This window comes from Salmo salar, chromosome ssa05 (assembly GCF_905237065.1).
Source record: "Salmo salar chromosome ssa05, Ssal_v3.1, whole genome shotgun sequence".
Classification (NCBI taxonomy): domain Eukaryota; kingdom Metazoa; phylum Chordata; class Actinopteri; order Salmoniformes; family Salmonidae; genus Salmo; species Salmo salar.
Genome location: NC_059446.1, coordinates 85,335,333 through 85,351,624, shown reverse-complemented (window position 1 = coordinate 85,351,624; position 16,292 = coordinate 85,335,333). Strand labels below are relative to the sequence as shown.

The 16,292-nt window shown below is 44.5% G+C and overlaps 1 protein-coding gene across 1 annotated transcript in view; it reads right to left on the bottom strand.

The window, feature by feature from the left end:
• LOC106573032 (neurobeachin-like protein 2) overlaps window positions 1–16,292 on the bottom strand; it is a 143,692-nt gene that overhangs the window by 40,659 nt on the left and 86,741 nt on the right. The window contains 7 exon segments of the mRNA XM_045717767.1: window positions 781–810; window positions 812–982; window positions 2,510–2,689; window positions 5,599–5,755; window positions 8,111–8,223; window positions 8,226–8,291; window positions 11,112–11,670. Of these exon segments, the coding sequence (XP_045573723.1) occupies window positions 781–810; window positions 812–982; window positions 2,510–2,689; window positions 5,599–5,755; window positions 8,111–8,223; window positions 8,226–8,291; window positions 11,112–11,670 (1,276 nt within the window).

Genomic DNA, 16,292 nt, shown 5'->3' with positions numbered 1-16,292 from the left:
GTCCCTGGTTTACTTTTCACTCTGAGGCAGAAAGGAGGATGTTACATCAGCCTGTCTAGAAATACTAGCCTGAGAAGAGACAAACGCCAACACCACATTTAGTAGTAGAACCTACGGACTCAGTTTAGTTTCTGAACTAAAGAAGAGAAGTGGACAAGCTAATGTTTTTAGCCTGTCCAGGAACTACCAAGGGACTACTGAGGAAAATGAGCTGTCCAACATACTTGACTGGATGTTTGTTTACTCCATGTGTAACTCTGTGTGGTTGTTTGTGTCACACTGCTTTGCTTTATCTTGGCCAGGTCGCAGTTGTAAATGAGAACTTGTTCTCAACTGGCCTACCTGGTTAAATAAAGGTGAAATAAACCCCTTTTTTTATACGAAGCTGCCATGTGGGGAATCATAGGTGGCTCGTTTCAGCTAGTTTTAGGTTGTTCTTGATACCATGTTTTGCTTTGAGGTGTTTGACTGATGTCATGTCTATGCTAATATAGCTGAAATTCCCTAGCTAGCGAACCTACAACTGCAACGATGGATTCTAGAAACAAAAAGAGCTCCTTATGCTCATATATTCAGTTCCAATAAACACTGAGATGAAATATAGTTTACATGTTGTCAACAATCTAAGTCAACCCCGTCTGTTTTGCCCCCTAGTTGCACACCAGTTGGCCAACCCGTCTGTAAGGCCCTGGTCAAATGTAGTGCACTACATAGGGAGCCATTTGGGATCCAGATGATATAAACCAGAAGATAGATAAATGAAGGTTGAGTAGTACTGACGTGGCGTTGGTAGAAGTCCAGCCACTCCACGTGTGTGGCTGTAGCTCTGGAGGTCCTGGGCGAAGGTGGGGCTGCCGTTGGTGACTGGCAGGCTGGGCAGCAGGCCGTGCAGGGTCACGGGGTCAGCGTGTTGGTCCAGGAGGGTACGCACGATGGGCACCAGCTGGGAAAAGGTCTCCGTGTGTCCTCCGTTGGGGTCGGCCTAAAAACAAAACACCTTACTGTTGTACTTGTCTTTCTCACACTAACAGTCATACTTGTCTTTATTTACTAGTGTAAGGCCAGTGATAAGAATGGAAACACCAGAATAACGGATGTCAAAATAAAAGTTCCATTAAGTCCCAAATTCCAATATGTTCTCACAATAAAGGTCTCACACTACACCAATTTAGAAAAGACAGAGAGAGAGAAACAGAGAGAGAGAGAGACACAGAGAGAGAGAGAGACAAGAGAGAGACACAGAGAGAGAGACACAGAGAGAGAGAGACACAGAGAGAGGAGACAGAGAGAGAGAGACACAGAGACACAAAGAGAGAGAGAGAGAGAGACAGAGAGAGACAGAGAGACAGGACACACAGAAGAGAGACAGACACAGAGAGAGAGAGACGAGAGAGAGAGACACAGAGAGAGAGAGAGACAGAGAGAGAGAGACAGAGACAGAGAGAGGAGACACAGAGAGAGAGAACAGAGAGACAGCACAGAGAGAGACAAAGAGAGACAGACAGAGAGAGAGACACAGAGAGACAGAGACACACAGAGACAGACACACAGAGAGAGACACAGAGAGAGAGACACAAAGAGAGACACACAGAGACAGAGACAGAGAGACGGACACAGAGAGACACAGAGAGAGAGACGACAGAGAGAGAGAGACACAGAGAGAGAGAGACACAGAGAGAGAGAGACACAGAGAGAGAGAGAGACACACAGAGAGAGAGAGACACAGAGAGAGAGAGAACACAGAGATTCTTTGGTCAAAAGCAAATTAGTCTCCACTTCAAAAGTATTCTCACAGGTGTTAGAATCAACAGAAGTCCTAGTAAATGTTTCATCAGTATACAAACCTGATATTATTAATACTCAGCTGATTTATTAAGTGGGTTACTAATATTAACAAAACACACAACAACAATTCAAGTGGATGGAAAAGCTTTGCTCCTTAAAATAAATAAACAAATCCCAACGCTTAAAGGAAGTCTTTGGACCATTTATTTATGACCACTTGATCCCCACACTCCTACAGGAGTGCCAAATAGCACCCCATTCCCTACATAGTGCACTACTTCTGACCAGAAAGTTATGCACTATGTAAGGGGAACAGGGAATACCATTTGGGATGCATCCCAACAGTAGTTATAACTCAGAGAAGAGCTGCCCCGTCCTACACAACACTCCTCAGGAGGAATGCTAGCTATGTTCTCTGTGCACTGATAGATAACCATAGATGGACTGGTATTCTAAACACACTTTCCCCTCAAAAGGTCTAACCTTTATTTGATAGTAAATGTGTACTGACAGACAGAGCATTGGGATTGGTCCCACGACATCAAACCCACGCGTTGACTAATGCCCTAAATGGATGTAATTTGGAGAAAGAAGTTGTTTCCCAAATAGCACCCTATCCACCCCTATCCCAGCCTATGGGCTCTGGTCAAAAGTAGTACACTATATAGTGATTAGGGAGCCATTCGGCATGCAAGCCAGAGTTGGAGCCAGTCTAGTTTGGCTAGAGGGAGGTGGGCGTAGCGTAACATAGGTGACTGACCTGTGAGTCCTGTTGCTGGACGTAGCCGGTGATGATGCGCAGGCCGATCTGAGCCATCTCTCTGAGCTCCAGAGCTCCGGGGGTACCAGGGGTACTGTGCCATGCCTGTAGTCTGTCCAGGAGGTTCACCACCCCCTCAAAGATCTACAACAACAACACACCTGTTAACAGTCCACAACACATTTTCATTCAATTCCAATTCCCACAAGGGGCAATTATGCTAGGCAAGAGTGCAGATACCTGAATACAACATAACAATGAGTCAATTCTCAAGACCGGTTACCACACAGTTAAATGATATAGAACTACTATTCAAAACAGTAACCAAGCTAAAGCCAAGATGCGTCCACTGACATTAAACACACATACCGTCACAATAACAGGAAGTAGCTGTGCCATTAATACATGTAACTACATGTAATCTAAAATGTAATCTACCTAATCCCCGAATATGTATTATTTATCATGATGACCATAAACAATAACTAGTAATGCTGCATACTCCAAGAAAGGGTCAATCTAACCTTTCTGGTAAAAAAATAGTTATACATTGCTGAGATGTAGTCACTTTTGAGGACACAAGCTCAAATACACAGTACAAATATGATACAAATATGAAAATATGAAATATTTTATGACGTATTCCCTATTCAACAAAACTGTATGAATAAGGCTTGAAATGACTTCTATGCTTTCTAAATATAGTATAATCAGTGTCATGACGTTGGCCTGTGGGTAAGGTTTATGACCCCTCCATAAATACCTTTATCCCTTCCCCTCTCTTTCTGACCCTACTGAAGGACTGTTGAATAGCCTTTGTTAAACATAGAGAGTCTGGGAACATCAAACAAGTGGGGGGAAAGGAACCATATTTCGGTAATAGAACCAGTTGGAAATATGCGTTGGTACTTAATGAGTATGGATGTCAGTTCGGTTGTCATCTGAGACATTATGACTGATGACAGGACGACATAAACTGTACCTGGGAAAGTCTACACATTCTAGTTATCAGATTCACATGGAATTGTTGTGCAATTTAAATGTTTGATATTTAAACGGTTTGTTAGGAGATTAAATGTAACTTTAGCTTCCAAATGAGTGAATTGGGTTTTCATAAGGAAAGAGCCCTGACCAATCAGTGGCCCGCCCCTGTGAAGAGACAGGGGTTATAAACGATGAAACACACCCTTCTCCCTCTCCACTATATAAGTCAGTGATGAAATGTAACCAGCCTGTTCCGGGTACATGAGGTCTGCAGCCTCTGTGTTAAAAGGACACACATGTCAAGTACAGAACTAAGCCAACCTCAGAGTGAGCTTTGGTTGGGAATGGTATGAACTTTGAACCCTTATTCACCACAGAAGTGATACTTCCTAGCCGTTGAGTTAGCAGCGGCCGCTGTGAGACGTGGGCTAGGAAAGGACGGACGACATATGCATTTTACCACCAGTGACATTCTTCCGAGGACAGGAAGATCTCTGTTGGCCAACACGGCCAGCATCTACGACCAACCTACCGAAGCGCAGCTCAGAGTAAATATTTATTGCATTTTCCTTTTCCAAATGGGCGGTAATTTAGAATGCATAAGATACTGTATTTACGATAGCATAGCTGCTGTTTCTGTGTTCCTCAGGCTTCCCGCTCTTTCATTCAAGCCCAACCCCTTTCTTTGTGTAACAAGCCGCCATGCCGGTTTAGCCCACTAGGGCACATTCTCCTATCATTTCCTTGTAACCATATCTGTTTGTTATGCATTTCAGTGAATTAGATTAGTAAATAAATGATTTTAAGACAATTGATGTATGGATGACTCATAGTGAAGACTGGGTTCGTGCAGATAACCAACAATTTATGACGTTTGGAATGAGACTGACGAGGTAAACGAATACATCATTAAATCAGAAGACTCATAGATCAGATATTATGATATCTGAAAGTTATATTAGGAAAATGATAACTTTGTAATCTGAATATTTTCCTTGGTGCCCCGACTTCCTAGTTAATTACTGTTACACGATTAATCAGTTTAATCGCGTAATAATAATTACAGAGTTATTTGATAAACATGTCTTCAGTTTAATGATGCCAAAGACACGACATCAGATTATAAAACCACTAACTATGAGACTTCACCTTTCTTACAACTGTAAAATACATATTTGTAGTGTCAGAGAAAATGTGCATATTTTCTAAAGGTCTCTGTTGATGAAAACATCTCCCCACCGCTGTGAGCCACACAGACCTCTAGCTTGGCTTCCTGAACTCCTTAGGAACTCACCTTTCGTCTCATATTATTATTGTCCATCTATGACAAACAGAAAGTGTTTTTGTTTCAAATCTATGAATTATTTGAGAGGAATGGCTGTAAATCGATCTGAATGTGCTATAGTGAATAAACCACTCTCTTGTTGAGCTACAATGTAAGGATTGCAAGCATGTGCTTTGTCAGTGTCTGTGACGTAGGGTTCAGCCAGGAGATGAGCGACAGTCGGAAGAGCGAATTAAAACAGTAGGACCGGACATCCCAGCTTCAAGTGGTTTCCAGATTTCACATCCTACTTCACGTCACGCAAGCCATTTCCATCTACGAGGTCCACAGATGGATTTCTAAGTGAAAATGTAGGTCGGGACTGGTACCAGAACCATGCAGGTCCCCTACACAGGGGACTTTACATCTAAGAGGTGAGTAATTATTTCCTGCAATCAAGTTTAGACATCCTCAACATATGGTTTATATAGTGGACAGTTTGTAACGACAAACTCTCATCTCAGTGGCAAGTACTCGACACACATCCATAGTCTCTCTCTCAGCTGTTTGGTAGAAAGGTCAACTCTATGCAAAATGATACCATCAGATCACAGATTTTACACTCACAAATAATTGAGCATGGCTGATATTGCATGCATCCCAAATGGCACCCTATATAGTGCACTACTTTTGACCAGAGCCCTATGGGAGCCCTATGGGTCCTGGTCAAAAGTAGTGCACTACATAGAAAATATGGTGCCATTTGAGATGCAGACAACATGTGGACCATGGTGCAGTACTGTACCTTCTCGCTCCACAGAGCCTGGTTGTCTGTTCCCTCTGAGAAGAGGAAGTCCTGGAGCAGCCTGAGGAGACGCAGCAGACTGGGGAAGTATGGTAGAGAGACACCCTGAGAGTCCCTCAGGTCTGACAGAGAAGACTCCAGCATCATCTCTAACAGACTGAGAGAAAGAAACACAGCAGAGAGGAGGGGTGGAGAGGAGGGAGGGAGAATAGCCAGTCAACATTTAGAGCTACATTTTGCTCAACCAAAACAGAACAGAACTGCAAAAAAGTTAAGTTAGGCTTTTTCCCTTTCCTCAAGTCTTTCTGTGGTTGATGTGAATAAGACCTTTAAACAGGTTAACATTCACAAGGCCGCCGGGTCAGACGGATTACCAGGATGCACACTCAGAGCATGCACTGACCAACTGGCAAGTGTCTTCACTGACATGTTCAACCTCTCTCCTGATCCAGTCTCAGGAGGAGGTAAAGATGTGTCATGAAGAAGGAACGACAACGCCTCTTCACCCTCAGGAGGAGGTAAAGATGTGTCATGAAGAAGGCACGACAACGCCTCTTCCCCCTCAGGAGGAGGTAAAGATGTGTCATGAAGAAGGAACGACAACGCCTCTTCACCCTCAGGAGGAGGTAAAGATGTGTCATGAAGAAGGCACGACAACGCCTCTTCACCCTCAGGAGGAGGTAAAGATGTGTCATGAAGAAGGAACGACAACGCCTCTTCCCCCTCAGGAGGAGGTAAAGATGTGTCATGAAGAAGGCACGACAACGCCTCTTCCCCCTCAGGAGGAGGTAAAGATGTGTCATGAAGAAGGAACGACAACGCCTCTTCCCCCTCAGGAGGAGGTAAAGATGTGTCATGAAGAAGGAACGACAACGCCTCTTCCCCCTCAGGAGGAGGTAAAGATGTGTCATGAAGAAGGCACGACAACGCCTCTTCCCCCTCAGGAGGAGGTAAAGATGTGTCATGGGACCTCAGATCTTCAAAGTTCTACAGCTGCACCATTGAGAGCATCTTGACTGGCTGCATTCAACCGCAAGGCGCTACAGAGGGTAGAGCGTACGGCCCAGTACATCACTGGTACCCTGTGTATGTACCTAGTTATCAATTACCTCTTACCTCTCCCTGCACATGGACTCAGTACTGGTACCCTGTGTATGTACCTAGTTATTAATTACCTCTTACCTCTCCCTGCACATGGACTCAGTACTGGTACCCTGTGTATGTACCTAGTTATTAATTACCTCTTACCTCTCCCTGCACATGGGCTCAGTACTGGTACCCTGTGTATGTACCCTAGTTATTAATTACCTCTTACCTCTCCCTGCACATGGACTCAGTACTGGTACCCTGTGTATGTACCTAGTTATTAAGTACCTCTTACCTCTCCCTGCACATGGACTCAGTACTGGTACCCTGTGTATGTACCTAGTTATTAAGTACCTCTTACCTCTCCCTGCACATGGACTCAGTACTGGTACCCTGTGTATGTACCTAGTTATTAATTACCTCTTACCTCTCCCCTGCACATGGGCTCAGTACTGGTACCCTGTGTATGTAGCCTAGTTATTAATTACCTCTTACCTCTCCCCTGCACATGGACTCAGTACTGGTACCCTGTGTATGTACCTAGTTATCAATTACCTCTTACCTCTCCCTGCACATGGGCTCAGTACTGGTACCCTGTGTATGTAGCCTAGTTATTAATTACCTCTTACCTCTCCCTGCACATGGACTCAGTACTGGTACCCTGTGTATGTACCTAGTTATCAATTACCTCTTACCTCTCCCTGCACATGGACTCAGTACTGGTACCCTGTGTATGTAGCCTAGTTATTAATTACCTCTTACCTCTCCCTGCACATGGACTCAGTACTGGTACCCTGTGTATGTAGCCTAGTTATTAATTACCTCTTACCTCTCCCTGCACATGGACTCAGTACTGGTACCCTGTGTATGTAGCCTAGTTATTAATTACCTCTTACCTCTCCCTGCACATGGACTCAGTACTGGTACCCTGTGTATGTACCTAGTTATTAAGTACCTCTTACCTCTCCCTGCACATGGACTCAGTACTGGTACCCTGTGTATGTACCTAGTTATTGTTCCTCATTGTTATTATGTTTCTCTCTGCATGGTTGTGAAGGGCCCGTCAGTAAGCACTTCACTGTTAGTCCACACCTGTTGTTTACCAAGCATTTGACAAATAAAACTTGATTTGAAGTCACCTTAATGAATCTGTATACTGACATAAGACATGAGACTAACTAAATAACTGACTGAATAACTAACTAAATAGCTGACTGACTGATTGGCTGGCTGAATAACTAACTAAATAGCTGACTGAATAACTAACTAAATAGCTGACTGAATAACACTAACTAAATAGCTGACTGAATAACTAAATAGCTGACTGAATAACTAACGCCACCTAAATAGCTGACTGAATAACTAACTAAATAGCTGACTGAATAACTAACTAAATAGCTGACTGGCTGTCTGTCGACCGACTGACCTGCATTTGATATCGTCAGGCGGGCGAACCAGTTGGCAGGAGGAGCCCAGCTTGGTGAGGACAGAGAAGACCTGTCCCCTCTCCCTCCACACGGCGTCCTCCCCCCCTCCGACCCGCTGCCGCACCACAGCACAGAGAACACGATGTTAGTCAGCAGGTTACACAGCTCCTCCTCTGGCGTCTGCTGAAAGGGACCACACACACACACACACACACACACACACACACACACACACACACACACACACACACACACACACACACACACACACACACACACACACACACACACACACACACACACACACACACACACACACACACACACACACACACACACACACACACACACACACACACACCATAATCACAGTTAGACACACAGATACAGGTTATATCCTGCCAGTTTGGACCTGTCCGGGGTATCTTCGGATGGGGCCACAGTGTCTCCTGACCCCTCCTGTCTCAGCCTCTGGTATTTATGCTGCAGTAGTTTATGTCAGGGGCTAGGGTCAGTCTGTTACATCTGGAGTATTTCTCCTGTCTTATCCGGTGTCCTGTGTGAATTTAAGTATGCTCTCTCTAATTCTCTCTTTCTCTCTCTTGGAGGACCTGAGCCCTAGGACCATGCCTCAGGACTACCTGGCATGATGACTCCTTGCTGTCCCCAGGCCACCTGGCCGTGCTGCTGTTCCAGTTTCAACTCTTCTGCCTGCGGCTATGGAACCCTGACCTGTTCACCGGACGTGCTACCTGTCCCAGACCTGCTGTTTTCAACTCTCTAGAGACAACAGGAGCGGTAGAGGTGCTGACCTGTTGCACCCTCGACAACTACTGTGATTATTATTATTTGACCCTGCTGGTCATTTATGAACAATTGAACATCTTGGCCATGTTCTGTTATAATCTCCACCCGGCACAGCCAGAAGAGGACTGGCCACCCCTCATAGCCTGGTTCCTCTCTAGGTTTCTTCCTAGGTTTTGGCCTTTCTAGGGAGTTTTTCCTAGCCACCGTGCTTCTACACCTGAATTGCTTGTTGTTTTGGAGTTTTAGGCTGGGTTTCTGTACAGCACTTTGAGATATCAGCTGATGTAAGAAGGGCTTTATAAATACATTTGTTTTGATACAGTACACTGTGTTGGAGACGGACTAAACCGCATCGGCATCTGCACAGCCGTATTCTAGGATATTGGACCGTTGGTTTTCATAGTTTCATAATTCTCAGCACGACTCTATCCCTCATCACACTCAGTTGAATAGGAGTCATGTACACTGAACCATGTTGGTTGTATAGGAGTCATGTACACTGAACCATGTTGGTTGAATAGGAGTCATGTACACTGAGCCACGTTGGTTGTATAGGAGTCATGTACACTGAGCCACGTTGGTTGAATAGGAGTCATGTACACTGAACCATGTTGGTTGTATAGGAGTCATGTACACTGAACCATGTTGGTTGTATAGGAGTCATGTACACTGAGCCACGTTGGTTGAATAGGAGTCATGTACACTGAGCCACGTTGGTTGAATAGGAGTCATGTACACTGAGCCACGTTGGTTGAATAGGAGTCACACTGAGCCCGTTTTGTATAGGAGCGTACACTGAGCCACGTTGGTTGTATAGGAGTCATGTACACTGAGCCACGTTGGTTGTATAGGAGTCATGTACACTGAGCCACGTTGGTTGAATAGGAGTCATGTACACTGAGCCCTTGGTTGAATAGATCATGTACACTGAGCCACGTTGGTTGAATAGGAGTCATGTACACTGAGCCACGTTGGTTGAATAGGAGTCATGTACACTGAGCCATGTTGGATGGGAATGTTTTTGAGGTATGAGGTCAGGCTGTGCGACCCCCGCAGATGGGGGTCAGGGAGTCTCCCAGACTATCACAGCTCTGCGGCTGAGGACTCTGAAACATGCTTACGGGGATGCTAATACTTGTGATTTTCTGACTGATACATTTCAGGAGAAATCCGTTAACGGATATGGATATGGGACATTACACAAGACACTGGACTTCATGTTCAACACATGTGGTCCAGTTTATTCAAACACCACACAACATACCTCCTAGGAATGCTCAGTACCAGTGGTTAGGGTTAAGGTTAAGGTTAGGACAACAGTACCTGTGGTTAAGGTTAGGACAACAGTACCTGTGGTTAGGGTTAAGGTTAAGGTTAGGACAACAGTACCTGTGGTTAGGGTTAAGGTTAAGGTTAGGACAACAGTACCTGTGGTTAAGGTTAAGGTTAGGACAACAGTACCTGTGGTTAAGGTTAAGGTTAGGACAACAGTACCTGTGGTTAAGGTTAAGGTTAGGACAACAGTACTTGTGGTTAAGGTTAAGGTTCGGGCAGCAGTACCTGTGGTTAAGGTTAAGGTTAGGACAACAGTACCTGTGGTTAAGGTTAAGGTTAGGGCAGCAGTACCTGTGGTTAAGGTTAAGGTTAGGACAACAGTACCTGTGGTTAAGGTTAAGGTTAGGGCAGCAGTACCTGTGGTTAAGGTTAAGGTTAGGACAACAGTACCTGTGGTTAAGGTTAAGGTTAGAACAACAGTAGCTGTGGTTAAGGTTAAGGTTAGGACAACAGTAACTGTGGTTAAGGTTAAGGTTAGGACAACAGTACCTGTGGTTAAGGTTAAGGTTAGGACAACAGTACCTGTGGTTAAGGTTAAGGTTAGGACAACAGTACCTGTGGTTAAGGTTAAGGTTAGGACAACAGTACCTGTGGTTAAGGTTAAGGTTAGGGCAGCAGTACCTGTGGTTAAGGTTAAGGTTAGGACAACAGTACCTGTGGTTAAGGTTAAGGTTAGGACAACAGTACCTGTGGTTAAGGTTAAGGTTAGGGCAGCAGTACCTGTGGTTAAGGTTAAGGTTAGGACAACAGTACCTGTGGTTAAGGTTAAGGTTAAGGTTAGGACAACAGTACCTGTGGTTAAGGTTAAGGTTAGGACAACAGTACCTGTGGTTAAGGTTAAGGTTAGGGCAGCAGTACCTGTGGGTTGGAGGTGTTGGAGATGGTGTCAGCTGCCCGGGGGTCAGTTCCATAGTTGGAGTCGTCCAGCACGTTGGACAGACTGGAGCTCTTCCTGGGTCTCAGAGAGGGGAACGACCGGCTGTGCTCCAGGGGCGAGGGGGTGCCTGCCTGACTACCCCCCACAGGGTTCTGGTTCCATGTCCCCGTCTCACCCCTCATACCCCCCAGCTCCAGCTCAAAGGGCGAGGTGCCGAAGGGGGACAGAGGGTGGTAGAGAGCCTCCTCTTGGGGCCGGGTGGAGGGGATGTCCATGGTGTTGGACAGGGAGGACGAGCGGCTCCCCTGCTCTACCGAGTCAAACGACTTAAATTGGAGAGAGTCGGCAAAGTCCTTCAAAGTGCCTCCACTGCTGTTAGGGGAAGACCGAGAGAGGTCGGAGAAACCCTCTGAGATATTCCTCCCTCCCAGGCCCTCGCCGTCTCCCTCCTCCTCCTCTTCCTCGTCCCGCGAGGTGTAAGGGAGGAAGACGTCTGTGTGAGCGTCCTGAGAGTCCTCTATGACCATGCTGTGATCTCTCCTGAGAGGGGAGCAGTTCAACATTTAGTAAGAGTTGTGTGTTAACTGATCTATAGCAGGGGTAGAGCTTAACACATGTTAACTGATCTATAGCAGGGGTAGAGCTGAACACATGTTAACTGATCTATAGCAGGGGTAGAGCTGAACACATGTTAACTGATCTATAGCAGGGGTAAAGAGCTGAACACATGTTAACTGATCTATAGCAGGGGTAAAGAGCTGAACACATGTTAACTGATCTATAGCAGGGGTAGAGAGCTGAACACATGTTAACTGATCTATAGCAGGGGTAGAGCTGAACACATGTTAACTGATCTATAGCAGGGGTAGAGCTGAACACATGTTAACTGATCTATAGCAGGGGTAAAGCTGAACACATGTTAACTGATCTATAGCAGGGGTAGAGCTGAACACATGTTAACTGATCTATAGCAGGGGTAGAGCTGAACACATGTTAACTGATCTATAGCAGGGGTAAAGCTGAACACATGTCAACTGATCTATAGCAGGGGTAGAGCTGAACACATGTTAACTGATCTATAGCAGGGGTAGAGCTGAACACATGTTAACTGATCTATAGCAGGGGTAGAGCTGAACACATGTTAACTGATCTATAGCAGGGGTAGAGCTGAACACATGTTAACTGATCTATAGCAGGGGTAAGAGCTGAACACATGTTAACTGATCTATAGCAGGGGTAAAGAGCTGAACACATGTTAACTGATCTATAGCAGGGGTAGAGCTGGACACATGTTAACTGATCTATAGCAGGGGTAGAGAGCTGAACACATGTTAACTGATCTATAGCAGGGGTAGAGCTGAACACATGTTAACTGATCTATAGCAGGGGGTAGAGCTGAACACATGTTAACTGATCTATAGCAGGGGTAGAGCTGAACACATGTTAACTGATCTATAGCAGGGGTAGAGCTGAACACATGTTAACTGATCTATAGCAGGGGTAGAGAGCTGAACACATGTTAACTGATCTATAGCAGGGGTAAAGAGCTGAACACATGTTAACTGATCTATAGCAGGGGTAAAGAGCTGAACACATGTTAACTGATCTATAGCAGGGGTAAAGAGCTGAACACATGTTAACTGATCTATAGCAGGGGTAAAGAGCTGAACACATGTTAACTGATCTATAGCAGGGGTAAAGAGCTGAACACATGTTAACTGATCTATAGCAGGGGTAAAGAGCTGAACACATGTTAACTGATCTATAGCAGGGGTAGAGCTGAACACATGTTAACTGATCTATAGCAGGGGTAGAGCTGAACACATGTTAACTGATCTATAGCAGGGGTAAAGAGCTGAACACATGTTAACTGATCTATAGCAGGGGTAGAGCTGAACACATGTTAACTGATCTATAGCAGGGGTAAAGAGCTGAACACATGTTAACTGATCTATAGCAGGGGTACAGCTGAACACATGTTAACTGATCTATAGCAGGGGTAAAGAGCTGAACACATGTTAACTGATCTATAGCAGGGGTAAAGAGCTGAACACATGTTAACTGATCTATAGCAGGGGTAGAGCTGAACACATGTTAACTGATCTATAGCAGGGGTAGAGCTGAACACATGTTAACTGATCTATAGCAGGGGTAGAGAGCTGAACACATGTTAACTGATCTATAGCAGGGGTAGAGCTGAACACATGTTAACTGATCTATAGCAGGGGTAGAGCTGAACACATGTTAACTGATCTATAGCAGGGGTAAAGAGCTGAACACATGTTAACTGATCTATAGCAGGGGTAAAGAGCTGAACACATGTTAACTGATCTATAGCAGGGGTAAAGAGCTGAACACATGTTAACTGATCTATAGCAGGGGTAAAGAGCTGAACACATGTTAACTGATCTATAGCAGGGGTAAAGAGCTGAACACATGTTAACTGATCTATAGCAGGGGTAGAGCTGAACACATGTTAACTGATCTATAGCGGGGGTAAAGAGCTGAACACATGTTAACTGATCTATAGCAGGGGTAAAGAGCTGAACACATGTTAACTGATCTATAGCAGGGGTAAAGAGCTGAACACATGTTAACTGATCTATAGCAGGGGTAAAGAGCTGAACACATGTTAACTGATCTATAGCAGGGGTAGAGCTGAACACATGTTAACTGATCTATAGCAGGGGTAAGAGCTGAACACATGTTAACTGATCTATAGCAGGGGTAGAGCTGAACACATGTTAACTGATCTATAGCAGGGGTAAAGAGCTGAACACATGTTAACTGATCTATAGCAGGGGTAAAGAGCTGAACACATGTTAACTGATCTATAGCAGGGGTAAAGAGCTGAACACATGTTAACTGATCTATAGCAGGGGTAAAGAGCTGAACACATGTTAACTGATCTATAGCAGGGGTAAAGAGCTGAACACATGTTAACTGATCTATAGCAGGGGTAAAGAGCTGAACACATGTTAACTGATCTATAGCAGGGGTAGAGCTGAACACATGTTAACTGATCTATAGCAGGGGTAAAGAGCTGAACACATGTTAACTGATCTATAGCAGGGGTAAAGAGCTGAACACATGTTAACTGATCTATAGCAGGGGTAAAGAGCTGAACACATGTTAACTGATCTATAGCAGGGGTAAAGAGCTGAACACATGTTAACTGATCTATAGCAGGGGTAAGAGCTGAACACATGTTAACTGATCTATAGCAGGGGTAAAGAGCTGAACACATGTTAACTGATCTATAGCAGGGGTAAAGAGCTGAACACATGTTAACTGATCTATAGCAGGGGTAAAGAGCTGAACACATGTTAACTGATCTATAGCAGGGGTAAAGAGCTGAACACATGTTAACTGATCTATAGCAGGGGTAAAGAGCTGAACACATGTTAACTGATCTATAGCAGGGGTAAAGAGCTGAACACATGTTAACTGATCTATAGCAGGGGTAAAGAGCTGAACACATGTTAACTGATCTATAGCAGGGGTAAAGAGCTGAACACATGTTAACTGATCTATAGCAGGGGTAAAGAGCTGAACACATGTTAACTGATCTATAGCAGGGGTAAGAGCTGAACACATGTTAACTGATCTATAGCAGGGGTAAAGAGCTGAACACATGTTAACTGATCTATAGCAGGGGTAAAGAGCTGAACACATGTTAACTGATCTATAGCAGGGGTAAAGAGCTGAACACATGTTAACTGATCTATAGCAGGGGTAAAGAGCTGAACACATGTTAACTGATCTATAGCAGGGGTAGAGCTGAACACATGTTAACTGATCTATAGCAGGGGTAGAGCTGAACACATGTTAACTGATCTATAGCAGGGGTAGAGCTGAACACATGTTAACTGATCTATAGCAGGGGTAGAGCTGAACACATGTTAACTGATCTATAGCAGGGGTAGAGCTGAACACATGTTAACTGATCTATAGCAGGGGTAAAGAGCTGAACACATGTTAACTGATCTATAGCAGGGGTAGAGCTGAACACATGTTAACTGATCTATAGCAGGGGTAGAGCTGAACACATGTTAACTGATCTATAGCAGGGGTAGAGCTGAACACATGTTAACTGATCTATAGCAGGGGTAAAGCTGAACACATGTTAACTGATCTATAGCAGGGGTAAAGAGCTGAACACATGTTAACTGATCTATAGCAGGGGTAGAGCTGAACACATGTTAACTGATCTATAGCAGGGGTAGAGCTGAACACATGTTAACTGATCTATAGCAGGGGTAGAGCTGAACACATGTTAACTGATCTATAGCAGGGGTAGGAGCTGAACACATGTTAACTGATCTATAGCAGGGGTAGAGCTGAACACATGTTAACTGATCTATAGCAGGGGTAAAGAGCTGAACACATGTTAACTGATCTATAGCAGGGGTAGAGCTGAACACATGTTAACTGATCTATAGCAGGGGTAGAGCTGAACACATGTTAACTGATATATAGCAGGGGTAGAGCTGAACACATGTTAACTGATCTATAGCAGGGGTAGAGCTGAACACATGTTAACTGATCTATAGCAGGGGTAGAGCTGAACACATGTTAACTGATCTATAGCAGGGGTAGAGCTGAACACATGTTAACTGATCTATAGCGGGGTAGAGCTGAACACATGTTAACTGATCTATAGCAGGGGTAAAGAGCTGAACACATGTTAACTGATCTATAGCAGGGGTACAGCTGAACACATGTTAACTGATCTATAGCAGGGGTAAAGAGCTGAACACATGTTAACTGATCTATAGCAGGGGTAAGAGCTGAACACATGTTAACTGATCTATAGCAGGGGTAAAGCTGAACACATGTTAACTGATCTATAGCAGGGGTAGAGCTGAACACATGTTAACTGATCTATAGCAGGGGTAGAGCTGAACACATGTTAACTGATCTATAGCAGGGGTAAAGAGCTGAACACATGTTAACTGATCTATAGCAGGGGTAAAGAGCTGAACACATGTTAACTGATATATAGCAGGGGTAGAGCTGAACACATGTTAACTGATCTATAGCAGGGGTAAAGAGCTGAACACATGTTAACTGATATATAGCAGGGGTAGAGCTGAACACATGTTAACTGATCTATAGCAGGGGTAAAGAGCTGAACACATGTTAACTGATCTATAGCAGGG